Source organism: Mobula birostris, chromosome 14 (assembly GCF_030028105.1).
Source record: "Mobula birostris isolate sMobBir1 chromosome 14, sMobBir1.hap1, whole genome shotgun sequence".
Taxonomy (NCBI): Eukaryota; Metazoa; Chordata; class Chondrichthyes; order Myliobatiformes; family Myliobatidae; genus Mobula; species Mobula birostris.
The window spans coordinates 72,468,642-72,485,087 of record NC_092383.1 but is presented as its reverse complement, the minus strand read 5'-3'; the positions used below and the strand labels follow the sequence as shown (position 1 = coordinate 72,485,087).

At 44.3% G+C, this 16,446-nt stretch overlaps 1 protein-coding gene and 1 long non-coding RNA gene across 6 annotated transcripts in view; one reads left to right on the top strand and one right to left on the bottom strand.

Moving 5' to 3' along the window:
* Positions 1 to 56: 56 nt before the first annotated feature.
* LOC140209965 (uncharacterized) lies at positions 57 to 12,552 on the bottom strand. Its single transcript, XR_011889115.1, has 3 exons — positions 11,053 to 12,552; positions 1,513 to 1,685; positions 57 to 1,112 (listed from the first exon to the last, which is right to left on the bottom strand). It is a non-coding gene; the product is annotated as an uncharacterized lncRNA (long non-coding RNA).
* Positions 11,212 to 16,446, top strand: part of celsr2 (cadherin, EGF LAG seven-pass G-type receptor 2) — a 363,567-nt gene continuing 358,332 nt past the window's right edge. For 2 of the 5 annotated variants that reach the window (XM_072278658.1, XM_072278655.1), the window contains exons 1-2: positions 11,212 to 11,377; positions 12,399 to 16,298. In XM_072278658.1, the coding sequence (XP_072134759.1) occupies positions 12,719 to 16,298 (3,580 nt within the window). In that variant the 5' untranslated portion in view covers positions 11,212 to 11,377; positions 12,399 to 12,718. Of the gene's footprint in view, positions 11,378 to 11,869; positions 12,156 to 12,209; positions 16,299 to 16,446 lie in introns of those variants that run through there. The other 3 variants (XM_072278659.1, XM_072278657.1, XM_072278656.1) reach the window with 3 other exon arrangements.

The window sequence follows — 16,446 nt, the reverse complement described above, 5'->3', positions numbered from 1 at the left end:
ACTGGCAACACATAACTTTCAGATTTATTAAAGTATGGAAGAATTTTATTTCAACATAAATGTATTAATGTTTTCTGAAGGTGGCCGAAATTCTCTGACTTTCATTAAGATTTCATGGGAAACAGCTGATGTAAATCTGTCATTAAATTTGCTGTGCTGTAAGTTTGAATTTCTAAAGGTTTTCTAATTTTTGTGTGTTTAGTTAATCTATAAATATTACCCTCACCCCTTCCTATTCCCAAAATTAACACATCTCAAAAGTAAGCATAACATGAGATCTGTTAGTTTATACAGCACAGAAACAGGCCTTTGCACCATATCTCCACCGCTCTTGTGCTCATCTACACAAATTCCATTTTCACATCGTCTTCTGTTCCACACCACACGGTCAGCTTGATCTTCACTCTTTCAGGTACGTTTAAACTCCACCTTCATGTGCTCCTTCCTTCATGTCCGTACTTAGTTTGCCAGAAACCCCGTGGGCGTCGTGCTGTCTTCGTGTCTCCCTGCCGCCTGCTACAGCTGTGCCCTCGTAATTCCCCCTCGCTCGCTGTCTTCTTGGCTCTTTCATGCTTCACTTAGCCTGGAGCGCTTGCTGGTCACTTCGCGCCTCTTCATATTGCCCGGTTTACTTCCAGTCAATGCGTTCCTCCCGGGCCCTTGTCCCACACACCCTGTCACCGCGCTTCCTGCTTCATCTTGACGTCTCCCTTTCAAACGTGTATTAGTCAAAATACATTGGTGAGTTTCAGAAAACCATGTGACAGGACAAGTTACTCGACTATTAGTTCACCCTGATAAACCAACGGGGTCGGTTTCTCTTGAGAGTGTACATTCGTTTAAAAGCAGTGCGCTCCAGTTTGTTCTTGCTCTTTTTGGATATCCCAAGAAGTTATATATACGTGTTGATTTGGATGAGTATGAGGAATATCCCAAGAAGCAGGATGGGCGTGCCTGGTATTTGTGCATTTCTTCACAAGGTCGACCCCTTGGAAGGAAATTGCTTAATTTTGCCTTAGCGGGTGGGCAGCGTTTAAAGAAATTGAGACGTTCACGGAACTTCTGTACATGATATCTTGTCCAGAGTCGTATATTTACTCCTTTTTTTCTTTCTGGATTCAGATAAGAAAGTAAATTGTATATGAATTACTGTAACAGTGATAGAATTCCTCTTGTCCTTACCTACCACCCCATCACCTTCCACATCTAATAACTTCTGCAATCCCCAAAGGGATCCTATTACGAATCCCATCTTTACTTCCATCCCCTCCGCTTTCCGCAGGGATCTTCCTGGTTCCCTTGTTCATTCCTCCTTCGCCACTGATTTCCCTCTAGGCACTTACTTATCCCTGCAAGCGACACAAGTGCTTCGCCTAACCATACACCTCCTCTTTCTACTCCATTCAGGACCCCAAACAGTCCTTCCAGGTGACACTTCACCTGCGAATCTGCAGGGGTGGTTTATCGTGCCCGGTGTTCTCGATGCGGCCCCCTCTACTTGGTGAGACCCACCGTAAATCAGGGACCGGTCCGTCGAGCACCTCCGTTCCATGCGCCACAAGCGGAACTTTCCGAACGCCAAACATTTTAATTCCGATTCCCATTCCCGTTCTGATATGTCGGTCATGGACTCCTCTTGTAGTCTAAGGCAGGATGGAGGCGTTATATTCCAACTGGGTAGTCTCCTGCCGGTAGAAAAAACCCTTCCTTCATACTCCAGACTGACATTTCACTTCTTCTCACCGACCTATCACTTCCCCCGAGGTCCCCTCCTCCTTCTCGTTCTCTGATGGTCCACTCTCCTCTCCAGCCATGGACCTTTCCCTCTCACCTGGCTTCACCTGCAACCCTCCAACTAGCCTCCTTTCCCTCCCCCACCTTTCTACTCTGGCCTCTTCTCAGTCCTGAAGAAGGGTCTCGGCCCAAAACGTCGACGTTTCTATTCACTTCTATAGATGCTGCCTGACCTGCTGAATTCCCGCAGCTTTTTGTGTGTGTTGCTTTGGATTTCCTGCACCTGCGGACTTCCTCATGTTTATAAATTGCACTTTTCCGCTTTGATCCGATGCTTCTCAATAAATGTCAGTTTGACCATAAATAACTGGATCATAATAGAGAAACTTCATAACGTGTGAATTATGAGGTGAGAATGGTTTACAGTCTACAGTTACAGGCAGATGTTACACAACGATAGCGCGTCATGTTTCCCAGGGTGGTCCTTTGGTGTCAGGTTTCTGTATTGTATAGTTTGCACTATCTGTAGATGATTCATCAACATAATTAAATTTCGGAGACAACAATAATACTCTGATCAAAAGATTTTTAAAGTTGAAAAACATTAAATTTTTCTTGCCTTCGATTTACTGCCACTTTGCACTCTGACTAGAAGTATGTGTTAGAAATTGATGACAACTGAATAAAGAATCCTTGGAAAACACACTGTCTAGCGGTGAGTTGTTCACAATTTAACAATGGGTGCAACCGCCAAATAAAAATAACAAACGTCGCCGGGATGCTGGCATATGCTTGGTAGACCAGACAACATCTGCCGATAGCAAACAAAATAGTTGAGACAAAATTATGTTATTGGCCGAAAACTTCAGTGTTGTTCTTCTGCGTTTACTATCTATCTTTCATGGTTCTAGAGTAACGACAATAGATGATAACCATGACTTTTGCTACTGTTAACTGCTTAAGAAGACCATCTTTAAAATAAGTGTTGAAATTGTACAAGGAAAATAGACATTAAGTTCAAAAGTTCAAAGTTCAAGAGTGCAAAACTACGAGGGTGAAGTTTAAAACTGGACAATGTGAAACCATTTCAACTCTTTTCTTCCTTATATTTGTATGCAATAATTATTTAAATGTTTTAGTATTATTTTAAAATGAAGTTTAGATACAAGGAGTGTTTCTATGTAAATCTGATCCCAGTGAATGTATTTAAAAATGATACCAACGTCTTATTTAATGTTAGAACGATTTTGCTGGGTTTAGTTCCATGTCAACATCTACTGTACTGAAGCGTTGCTAGATTACGTGGGATTGAACCCAGCAAACATAGGACTAAGAGTGAATGGCTGAGGTGTCAGTTGCACTAGATTGTATGTAGAAGATTAAATCAAATCTCCTTTTGGCCCGTAGGAGAAAAAGATCTCAAAACACTGTCGAAAAGAAAATTGTGGCGGTGCTCTTAGATCTTTTTTCAATAGTTCCATTTAATATCAGAGAAGTATACAATATACATCCTGAAATTCTTGTTCTTCACAGACATCCATGAAAACAGAAGAATGCCCCAAAGAATGGGTGATAGTTAAAACATTAGAACCTCAAAGCCCCCTACTCCCCTCTCCCACGCACAAACAGCAGCAAAGCAACGAGTCCTAATCGCTCACCTCAGCAATTCAACATACCACAGTCTCTCTCTGAGGCAACACGAATATCGGGAGAGAGAGAGGTTTTTTGGGGGGGGATTTTGAAAAGCAGTCAGTCGTGAGCCCCTGGGAGCGGGTCCCACAACAACAAAGAGCCTAAGTCTGAGTGTAACTCCAGGTTAGGGTCTTCAACAGAATCCCGTCCGCCCTGAAAAGGAAAAAGAGAGACAGCAACGGCCGAAATTGAGCTGTTTCCGCAGATAAGCTTGAAGGAGTTGCTATTGAGCGCCATCATAACTCCGCCCCGTCATAATTTTTTTGGCACATATTTCTCTTTCATTCAATCTAATGCGTATTATTTGGCACTAAGACACCTCCTGGGTATAGATAAATTGCTTCATTTCTCAATATTCCAACAATGAGTATAAAATATTAGCTGCTGGTTTAGAAAGGTGCCACTTAGGATGCAATTCCTAACCCTCGTTTACCATCGCTAAATTTAAATTAATTGAAATATTGGGGTGCAGCTATATAAAACTAAATCACAACGAAGCTCCGTTGATGCTTGTTGAAGAGGTTTATAACATCATGATGTGTATAGATAACGCAAATAGGCACAGTATTTCCCTCATGACAGGCAAGTCCAAAACTCGAGGACATAGGTTTAAAATGAGAGGGAAATGATTTAAAAGGGACCTGAAGGACAACTTTATCACACGGACGGTGATGCGTACGTGGAGTGAGCTGTGAGAGGAGGACATGGAGTTAAGTACAGAATTAGAATCTACTGATTCAACTAGCAAATTTAAAAGGCAATTATTTGCACAGTTACAAAAAAGGTTTAGAGGGATGTGGGTCAAACGCAGGTAAATGAGACGAGCTGGGTAGGCAATTGGTTAAACTTGAATTAGTTGGGCTGAAGGCCTGTTAACTGGTTGCATAACTCTACGTTCTGCGCGTGCGCTTATGTGTGAAGAGGAAGAGTTAAAGAATCTAATTGTCGAACCTGTATGTAAATACACAGAAATATAGATTGCCCTTTTAGGGTTGGCTAAAAGAGCCAGAGAAACGATGAGCATTGTGAAATATTTGCGGAGTTCTGAAGCGTTGGTTCATTGGGTTTATGTGTGTATCTTATTTACCTCGTGTTTTGCCTCTGAGTTGTGGGGCACTGTTTGTTCGAGTGAGAGTAAAAAGGATTCTATCGAATAATGAAAACATCGAACTAAGCTTGATCTCTGACCCGCCTTGAAATGCACACATGGGGATCAAGCAGGAGCTGTGGCTCATGTCTGATTTCTCCCCGGCCCCGCGTTACCCCAGGAAAAATGTCATGTCTTTCCTGCTGAAAACACTAAAATTGTCACAACAATAGTGTTGTACCTTCCAAACGGTATACGTCACTCCCACAACTTTACAATTATTTGAAAGCCCAAAATGAAAATGTTCAAATGACTTTTTTTTTACAAAATCCTTTGTAAATACCTATTTTTTTCTAGGATTATAATTCTGACCAAAATTACAACTTTTTGAATTTTATAATTCTCCATACAATCTCACTTGTGTCAATTTACAATTGGAGGCTTAGATGGAGCATCTGTCTGATTAACTTCTAATTGACTCCAGTTGTTTCTAAAAACAAAATAAACTTTATTTATAACAAAAATATTATTATAAATAATATAGTTTTTAACCATGCATAGTTTTTTTGTTCTTACATTCATAGACAGTGTATTACATCAATTTAAACCAGTATCACTGCAGCCATTCCAGATTTGATTAGCCAAAGTATTGCAAGTGTTTTTAACGAGACTGGCTTATTCAATGCAGACCTTTTAGTATTTCTCGGTTTATTCTCACAAAGTGATCATTTTTTCACGTTGGGAATTTGAGAGAAGAGAAGAAATTCGTCATAAATCATTCTAATATCATGAAGGAATAGTTTCTAATTTTTATACAGGAACAACACAATGCGTACAAAGTTTAATCCCCAGACGCCAGTTTGCCTTCATTTGCATGTTTTTGAAAATTCCATGACTCACATAGCAACCAGGCTTCTATTAATAAACAGGAATAAAATCTAACCAATAAAGACGACCAGTTTGATCACATATATTGCCTTAATGTCGCACACAAAAGAAAATCAATGGAAGTGCTTAATGTAATGGTTTTCTTTTTAGTTCTGCTAATTCTAGCGGATGTTCGTTAGTAGTGTCCAAAAGACCAACTTCCTATTTTTTGATTTCTTCACCTACCAATTATAAAAACGTAAGATCACATTTATAGCCTCAGTACTTGCCCTGCTGTTTTGAATAAATATTTTAAGTTTATACCTTGAGAAACAAATAAATACTTTTAAAAACTAGCTTTAAACCGTAATGTTCCTACTTATATTGATAGTTTGACGGCCCACAAATGAGAAAGTTATTGAATTAATTCTCACAATCTGTTACATACAATATTTAGACGCTTACTTGATGTCCCATGCGGTCGACCAGAATCAATGATCCCCGGCTGCATTCAACATGCCCACGAGGTGTCACTGCTTTCATTTAAGAGTAAAACCAAACACAGTAATTTCTTAAGGAAACGTTTGGTCAACTGCGGATATTATGTTTAATGAAATATTATAAATAGGATATATCTAGTTTTGGATCGAATGCACCAACTTCTACGTTATTTGTTATTATTAGTTTCGATCTTTCTGCGGAAATAATCATCAATGTTCTTGAAGACAAGACTCAATTTTTTTGAGGACCGTTTCCTGCATTGGTTATTGTACTGAATGCATTGACTTTATTTTAGAGGACATAATATACACAAGCCGGGTTTATTCTCACAAGAACGTAGGAGTTTGAGGGGTGACCGTATACAAGTTCCGAGGGGCTCATTGATGGTGGGTTATCATTTTCCCACAAGGCACGGGAGTCCAGAACCAGAGGCGTTGGGTGTGAGGTGAGAAGGGAGAAATACAAATGAGATTTGAGGGCTAAAGTTTTAAAGACAGGCTTCCAGAGGATGTCGTAGAGGCAGATATAACATAAAGTCATTTGTACAGGTACTAAAGCTCTGGAGGGATACGGACCAGATGCAGGCAAGTGCAATTAAGCATAGAGGGGCATCACGGACAGTACGGACGTAGTGGGCCGAAAGGGCCGGTTCCTCTTGTGTATGATTCCATGGAAAAATGTTCTTGCCCGCTTCGTTCCCAGGATGGAGTGTTGAGAAAATCGCATGAGTGTAGCGGGAAGGGTATGCAGGTATGTTTTTAAAAAAAAATCCTTAAGTATATTTCAGAGCAGTCTCAGCCTCCGGACCGAGGACGTGCTGGAGTGCGACTTGCGCCACCGCTCTCCCGTGGAAGCAAAAATCACGTGGGTGAAGACTGCATCTGGGATGCTGGTCAATTGTGAGTGTCATCAAGTCTGGACCTCAGCGTACAGGATCTCAACAAAGCAGACTCACTGTCTAAAACGAAAACGGTGCCTAAAACGTCAGATGCTGCCTGATCTCGGAGTATTTCCAACAGTTTCTGCTTTTATTTAACCTTATCAACATCTGTAGTGCGTTTTGTGATCTCTCAGCAGCAGACAGAGAAACTCGCTTCTTTCTGTAATGGATAGTAATATGTTGTATGTAATTATCTATCACGGACTGTCCAGTTTTTACTTACCACTATCGAAAAAAAATGCTCGATGTATCCGAATCGGTAATCGTATTTGAAATAGAAGCGACATAGCTGACCCGCCTTGGCTGCGTGTTCAAATGTGTGAACCCCGCTCTGTTTGAATTACTGCGAACGTGATGCATTGATACTTACTTAACACAAAAAAACACATTTTTAAAAATCACATTCTGCAGTACTACAACAAACACGTAGACAATAACCGCGACTAACAAAATTACTAATATGAACTAAATTAAATTAAAATGTTCCCATACCTCCAATGACGGCATTTATCCCGCGGTGCCCAACGGTCCCGGACCACCTCCACGGCACCCGTGGACTCCGTATGATGCCTCTCCATAGTTAACCGAGCACATACACAATGATCCCTACTGACCCCCGAGAAATCTCATTCGGAATAGCTAGTCACATCCATAACTGCATTATGTCCAATTACTCGCTTGAACAATAATGTACCAGCGCACCTGTCACCGAGAAAAATATCATCGAATCATGCAGAACGTTTGAGCATGCAGGGTATTTGCACTTGTATTGAGGGGAAAAAGGATAACTGACGGGAAGGTCGGTCCACTCAAGGAAAAGAGGATGGAACTTGTGCCTGTGTTCAGATCTAGGGGCTGAGGGACTAGAGTCCTTTGCGTCTGTATTTACAGAAGGATGGGGAGTATAGTGAAAACAGAATGGGTTATATTGATGTGCTAGGACGTTTTGAGATTAAGGAAGGGGAAGTGCTGAGTCTTTTGAAAAGCATGAGTGTCAAAACATCCCCACAGCCTGATGGAAAATATTCCACAGTATTGAAAGAAGCGGATGTGGAGATTCAACAAAGGTGTTGCGTCCTCACGAGCAACAGGTGATGCCCAGGAGGGCTGGAGAGTAGCAGCTGTTGCGCCTTTGTTCAAGAAGAGAAATAGGGATCATCCAAATAATTACAAGCCAGTCGGCCTCATGCCAGTGGTCGGGAAGCTATTAGGGATAGGATTTACGGGCATTTGGAAAGGCATGCCCTGTTTAGGCATAGCATGCTTTTATGAGGGGCAGGTTATGCCTTACAAACTTGACTGAATTTTTTGGGGTGACAGAGGGACTTGCTGAGGGTAAAGCAGTAGCCATTGTAGACATGGACTTCAGTAAGGTATTTGATAAGGTATATTTTGATAGGTTGACTCAGAAGATAAAGATGCATGATATCTAGAACTACCTTGCCCCTGGAAGACAGAGAATAGGGGTGGAATGTTAATATTCTAGTTGAAGATCCAGAAGATTTCTGCAAGAATCAGTGACATGACTCTGTTGTCATGTACAGTTTACTAGACGTGGTTCAAAATGTAGATGGGTGGATTAGCAAATTTGCAGATGACACCAAGTTAGGTGGAACTGTGAACAGCATAAAGGACTATTAAAGGATACAGCAAGATATAGAGTAGTTATAGATGTGGGCAGACGAGTGACAGATGGAGTTTAATCTGGGCAAGTATAAGGTGGTGCACTTTGGGAGAGAAACTATACAGTTAATGGTAGAATTATTATTAGCATTGAGGTACGAAGGGATCTTGGGGTCTGGTGCATCTTTCACTAACAGTGGCTATGCAGTTGGATAAGGTGGTAAACAATGCTTATGACAGAATTGCCTTTATTAGTAGAGTCGTTGCTAGAATACGAAAAAGGACGTCAAGCTGCGGCTGTAAAACACCTTAGATGGCGCTTGGAAAATTGTGTGCAGTTCTGGTCGCCTAGGAAGCATGCGGAGAGCATTCGGAAGATGTTTACCGGGATGTTACCTGGATTGGAGGGATGGAGCTCCAAGGGAAGTTTGGGCAAACCTGGATTGCTCTCCTAGGTGAGGAAAGACCCAATGGAGGTTTTTGTTTCAATTTATGAGGGGCATAGACAGAGTAGACAGTCAGAATCTATTCCCCAGGATAGAAATTTCAACACCAGAGGACATGCTTTTAAGATTAGAGAGTTGTAAATGTTTGGATAGGTTACCAGGGGTAAAGTCAAAGTCAAAATATATTTATCATCAAAGTACGTATATGTCAGTATATACTACCTTGAGATCTATTTTTATTGCGGCCATTTACAGGTAAATAAATTACTGTAATACAATACAAATGATCAAAAATATACATAAACACAAAGACGGACACGAGCGTCAGGGGTAGGTGTAGGGGTCCTCGTCGAAGCAGTTTGGTAGAGTTTGAGGCTTTCAGACAGTCACGTGAATATGAAGGGAATGGAGGAACACGGAATACGCTCTGGAGGACATATCGTGCAAGTTAGCATCAAACACGAGGAAATCTGCAGATGCAGGAAATTCAAGCAACACAGACACAATACTGGTGGAACGCAGCAGGCCAGGCAGCATCTATAGGAAGAGGTACAGTCGACGTTTCGGGCAGAGGGTCTCGAAACGCCGACTGTGATTCTTCCTATAGATGCTGCCTGGCCTGCTGCGATCCACCGTCACTTTGTGAAGATCAAGATCGGCACAACTTCGTGGGCCGAATGGCCTATCCGGCGTTATTCTATGTTCTAATATTAAGCCTTGCTTCGTTCTTTGCTGCTAAAATCGAACGTAATCGTTCCTATTTACTGTAAACGAAGAAAACGAAGGACCGGCTGGAATGAACATATACATGTCACAGCAACACACATAAAAGTTGCTGGTGAACGCAGCAGGCCAGGCAGCATCTCTAGGAAGAAGTGCAGTCGACGTTTCAGACCGAGAACTGTTAGACCTCACGAAGTGTCTCGGCCTGAAACGTCGACTGCACCTCTTCCTAGAGATGCTGCCTGGCCTGCTACGTTCACCAGCAACTTTTATGTGTGTTGCTTGAATTTCCAGCATCTGCAGAATTCCTGTTGTTTACATGTCACAGGATTTTTTTTGGGGTAATGCACAGGTAAATCGGATCTCTTCGCAGAACATCGGGTCGAAAACGATTCCCGACGTCTTACGAATGTTGCCTTGCGCGAGGATATCCAGTTGTTTGATCTGGAGGTGACAGTGTTTGCTCTGCGTTTAGTTCTGATCTTTACCCTTCGATTTTCGTTCTTCTGCGGCGACAGGAAAGAACGTAGCAACGAACTACAGTATTTCTATAATTAGTCTTGTAAATATACGAACTCATAATTCCAAATTGGTGTAACGTTTTAATGTGGAATACAAATAGAAGCCAAATGGGGGATTTAGTGTGTAAATCCATTCGCATGCGAGGAATAAGGTTGAATCCACATGATCCTCTGCAACACAATCGATGTTTTGAAAGAGCCAACGCTCCATGCACTGACTGCATTTCCGTCAGCTTTTAGGTTGCTGCGCAGAAGTGGCGCCAGAGGCTTTGTAGGCTTGCTTGCATTCAGTGATGTATGATGCACAATACGCCAGTTCTATTATCAGCCTTGCTTCGTTCAAGATTTAGCTGTAATTATCACATGCACATGGAAACAGAAATGAGATAAATCTGATAAGTCTTAATCTTGAACGAAGCAAGGCGAGAGTTATTGACACACATGGAAACGTGCATCAACCAATAACTCTCGCACTCCCGTTACTGATAACTTGTAGTATAACTTTGCTTGTTTTTACACAAAGTGCGCGGTTAAATTGGTGTGCCGCGTCAGAGATCAGGCGTTGCGGTGCTGATCCGAAGTAGCATCATATTTTACAGGATTCTAAGTTCATGAGATCATAATTTGATCATTTAACTTGCAGTGTTGAATTTAGCAACACATGGATGTCCCAAGGTATTTGGAAGTGGAATCAGGGGTATAAGGTTTAGAATATAGAACATAGCACTGCAGGCCATTCGGCCCACAATGCTGTGCCGATCTTTTAACCTTCTCTAAGATCAATCTAACCCTTATCTCCTACGCTGCCTCCGTTTTTCTATCATCCACGCGCCGAAGAATTTCTAATGTATCTGCATCTAACACCATCCCCGGCAGAATATTCCACGCACCTATCGCTCTCTGTGTAAAACAACTTACCTCTGAGATACTTTTCTCCAATCGCCTTAAAATTGTCCCCCTCGCGTTAGCCATTCCCGCCCTGGGAAAACGTCTCCGACTCTCCACTCGATCCACGCCCTCCTATCATCTTGAACACCTCATGAAAGGGAGAGGGAGAGGGAGAGGGAGAGAGAGAGAAAACTAGCTTCTGTAAGACTGTAGTGGTGGATTGCGGCGGTTTCACGGAGACCAGCTCCACCCCTTCCCCAATAACCAACGTCGAGAACGTCCATTCTCACCGAGATCCGATTATCTATTGTTGGGCCATCTGCTGAGCTCTGACACACTGAGACGGCGCTGAGAGGTGAGTTGCGGGGCAGCTGCACCAGAGCTACGACCGCCCGTGACCTCTGCCTGCCGCGCGCTGCCTGCTTGTTTATTTTACAATGATCTATTTTACAAGCCCAGGTCCTTATCTTCGTTTTACTTGACTTCCAACAACAGGTGCGTAGTCAGCGCTTGGTTTCTGCAGGTGCACCGGTAGAATTTACCCTGATCTATGGCTATTGGAGCTTTTTTTGACAATTGAAACCACGGCGACCTGCGGTCTAGGAAACTAGTAACGCTAATTTGAAGTTAAAAAAAACAGTTCATTTGATGGTGGCAACGCTCAATTAGACAGGGATAGAAGGGAAATATTTTAATTTTTCTGTTAAGCAGGGATACCATTTCAGTTTGGATTTATTTTTTACGGACAACCCCATAACACAAACATCCCGCTTTCTGATCCCGTTCTGCGCACTCGGGTCTCAGCTTCCTCTATTTAGCGTCATTACACTTCGTGCCACTCCCTGTTGAAACAGAGATGGGGATTAACAAAGTGCATTGCGTCTTCTAAGAAATACATTTCAACGGCAGATCAAGCAGGCGTTGAAAATTCCCCAACCCAAAAGTAACTGTACTAACGTGTTTCTTCCGAGCCCACCGTCATCCAGCTGTCTGCAGTGTAAACAATGGGCACACTCTGCTGAAACTCAGAACCATTTGAAATATTTGATTCATTTTTTTTACGCTAAACTGGTGGGTGACGCCGTGAAACTTAGCCGTTTCTCCGTCTGGGATTTGTCAAGGAGGAAACAAAAGTGCGTTGAGTCTTTTTGTACATTTCCATAAGGACTGTAAAATCACTGGGGGGGGAAACTTGTTTACGAAGCCAAGTGTATCTCCAATTTACCATTAGCTTTAAGAGGTTACAGCGAAATACACCATAGTTATCTGAGAATGGAGTTTAACAGTAATAAAGCTCTTGCTAGTTAGTAGTAACCTTAAGACTGTGACTAGTAAACTTAAACCATCTACTTGCCTTCTATCTGCTCTTTATTCAGCCGGACAGCAATCAACCCGGAATACAATACGGAGGAAGGACACAGCCCCTTTAAGCGCTGTAGTGTGCGCTCTCTCAGCTTGAATTCGCCTTGTTTGAGCAGGTTTATGCTAATTGAAACCCCCGCCAGGGAGCAGACGGAGCCATTTTGTGCGATCGTTTAACACAAACGGGGCCGAGGAGTGTTGCCGTGGGGACGGGACGATGTGCCGGTCGGGAAACATTGGGAAACAGGAGAACGGGAAAGCGCCGGGACTGCATTAAGGGAGAGCTGAAGGAGCAGGAGGCAAGTTTGATGGGGCAGCCGCCGCCGCGGTGGAGATGGGACAGCGTTACATTGAAGCGAGAATGGAGGTAACCGTGCTCCACTGGACCTTGGTGACCTGCCTGCTCCTCCATGCGCCTTTGTTGGACTGCGTTACTGTCCACCTCTCTGAGCTTTCCGAGCCGGGCACTGTGGTAGCGGGTCTACGCGCAGGTCGGGGCTGTGTGATCTACCGGCTCTCCGCGCCGAAATTTATCTGGAGCTATTTGGAAACTGACCGGACCGCGGGCACGGTGCGGCTGTCCCGGAGCCTACTGTGCAGCGCCTTGTCCACGAACCCATTCCCCATTCGCCTGACTGCACGGTGTCCCGGCGGGGGCTCGGGACGATCCTTGGACTTCACTTCCATCTCCAGCCGCCTGGACCTCCACGTCCACGGTCCCCACTGCTTCAGCAAGCACCGGCGGAAGGAGCGGCGCGGTGTAGGCGCAGATGTGGAGGTGGTGGTTCTCCAAAATTCTCCCTGCCTCGCCGCCGGACGACCGCTGTTGGCCCTCCAGGACCTGCTTCCTGCTTCCAGGCAACCCTGCGACCCCTTGCGCTGTCAGCTGGCCGGCAGCCCCTTTCTTCTGTCCCGGGACGGGCAGCTGAGAACCCGGGAGAGGATTTGCCTGGAGGGTAAGATGTCCATTCGGGGTCACGTCCTCTGCCCCAAGTGTGCAACGGAAGGGGGAAGCGCCTTAGGAAATGTCACCATAGAACTGAGAGTGGGAGACGAATCTTCCCGAGGGAGTCCCTTCAAGCAATTGGTGCTGGGCCGAGACCGAGATAGCATGAGGAGGTCGAAAAGGAACGTAAACACTAGCCCTCAGTTCCAGCCCCCGATCTACCAGGTTTCAGTCCCAGAGAACATGCCCCCGGGTACCAGGGTGATCTCTGTCCGGGCAGTGGATCCCGACGAGGGGGACGCTGGACGGGTGGAGTATTCCATGGATGCCCTCTTCGATAGCAGGTCCAACAGCCTGTTTGTCATCGAGTCCGCAACTGGGGTGGTGACCACGGCGGAGAGCCTGGATCGGGAGACCAAGGACACCCATGTGTTCAGGGTCACCGGAGTGGACCACGGCACCCCCAGGCGCACCGCTATGGCCACTCTGACCGTCACCGTCAGCGACTCCAACGACCACGACCCGCTCTTTGAGCAGCAGGAGTACAAGGAGAGCGTGAGGGAGAACCTGGAGATCGGCTACGAGGTGCTGACGGTGCGGGCCACTGATGGAGATGCCCCGCCTAACGCCAACATCTTGTACCAGATTCTCAACGGCCAGGGGCAGAACGCCGTGTTCGAGATTGACCCCAGGTCTGGGGTGATGAGGACAAGAGGACCAGTGGACAGAGAGATGGTGGAGTACTACCAGCTATTGGTGGAAGCCAACGATCAAGGGAGGAACCCTGGTCCACGCAGCTCCACTGCAACAGTGCACATAACGGTGGAAGATGACAACGATAACACCCCCCAGTTCAGTGAGAAGAGGTACATCATCCAGGTTCTGGAAGACATTGCTCCCAACACCAAGGTCCTTCAGGTCACTGCCTCTGACCGTGACAAGGGTAACAATGCAGTCGTCCATTACAGCATTATGAGTGGCAACACTCGGGGCCAGTTTTACATTGACGCCCAAACTGGCAGCATCGATGTTGTGAGCCATTTGGACTATGAGACCAACAAGGAGTACACCCTCCGAATCAGGGCACAAGATGGTGGGAGGCCTCCACTGTCAAACATCACTGGCTTAGTGACTGTGCAGGTGGTGGATGTGAACGACAATGCTCCCATATTTGTCAGCACCCCCTTCCAGTCCACAGTTCTGGAGAATGTGCCGATAGGTTACTCAGTTCTTCATGTGCAGGCAATCGATGCGGACTCGGGGAACAACTCTCGTTTGGAATACAAGTTAATAAACACGTCTCCGGATTTCCCGTTCTCCATCAACAACAACACCGGATGGATTGTGGTCAGTTCAGAACTGGACAGGGAGATGACAGACTTCTACAGGTTTGGCGTGGAAGCGAGGGATCAGGGATCACCCGCAATGTCCTCGTCGGCCAGCATCAGCATCACGGTGCTGGATGTAAATGACAACAACCCTGAATTTACGCAGAAACTATATCAAATAAGACTGAATGAAGATGCTGCGGTGGGGTCCAGCGTGGTGACTGTATCTGCAATTGACAGAGATGTCAACAGTGTAGTTACCTATCAGATCTCAAATGGTAATACCCGAAACCGCTTTTCCATAACCAGCCAGAGTGGAGGCGGTTTGATAACTCTAGCCTTGCCTTTGGACTACAAACTGGAGCGACAGTACATCCTAACAGTGACAGCCAGCGATGGGACACGATTTGACACAGTTCAGGTGTTCATTAATGTAACAGATGCCAACACACACAGGCCAGTATTTCAGAGTTCCCACTACACCGTTAACATCAATGAAGACAAATCTGTTGGCACAACAGTAGTCATTATAAGTGCAACTGATGAAGACACTGGTGAAAATGCTAGAATTACATATTTCATGGAAGACAGTATACCTCAGTTTAAAATAGAGCCTGATTTAGGTGCTGTTACAACATTAATGGATCTTGATTATGAAGACCAAGTTTCATACACATTGGCAATTACCGCAAAAGACAATGGAATTCCTCAGAAGTCTGACACCACTTACCTTGAAATTCTAGTTAACGATGTAAATGACAATTCCCCCCAGTTCCTGAGAGATCATTATCAAGGGTCTGTTTATGAGGATGTCCCCACATTCACGAGTGTTCTTCAGATTTCTGCAACTGACCGCGATTCTGGATTGAACGGTCGAGTCTTTTATACATTCCAAGGAGGGGACGATGGAGATGGAGACTTCATTATTGAAACCACCTCTGGTATTGTTCGAACCCTACGCCGACTGGACAGGGAAAACGTTCAAGTCTACAATCTGAAAGCCTTTGCTGTGGATAAAGGTATACCCGCAATGAGGACCCCGATCGACATCCAGATTGTGGTCTTGGATGTCAATGACAACCCTCCAGTTTTCGAAAAAGATGAGTTTGATATCTTTGTGGATGAAAATAGCCCAATAGGACTAGTGGTGTCCCGTATCACTGCCACAGACCCAGATGAAGGTACAAATGCTCAAATCATGTATCAGATTGTGGAGGGAAACATTCCTGAAGTTTTTCAGCTGGATATTTTTTCTGGAGAGCTAACTGCTCTTATGGATTTGGATTATGAATCTAAATCAGAGTACATCATTGTTGTCCAAGCTACATCAGCACCTCTTGTCAGCAGAGCCACGGTACATATTCGTCTTTTGGATAAGAATGACAATGTACCTGTGTTGAAAAATTTTGAAATCATTTTCAATAACTATGTCACTAACAAATCCAGCAGTTTTCCGACTGGGATAATTGGCAGAATTCCAGCTCACGACCCAGATGTCTCTGACAGTCTTTATTACAAATTTGACCACGGAAATGAATTAAATCTGGTCATTCTCAATCAGACCACAGGGGAATTAAGCTTGAGTCATGCTCTGGACAACAACAGACCACTTGAAGCAACCATGAGAGTTTCTGTGTCAGGTAAGGTGACTTGGAGTTTATCTTTGTTAAACCTGGGTTAGAATTACAGCAACTGTTTGCAAAGTCCTATCGTAAATATTGAGTGAAAAAGAGAATGTAGAAAAGAAAATGCTTTTGTATCCTGAGTTGGTTACGTTCTTGCATTCCT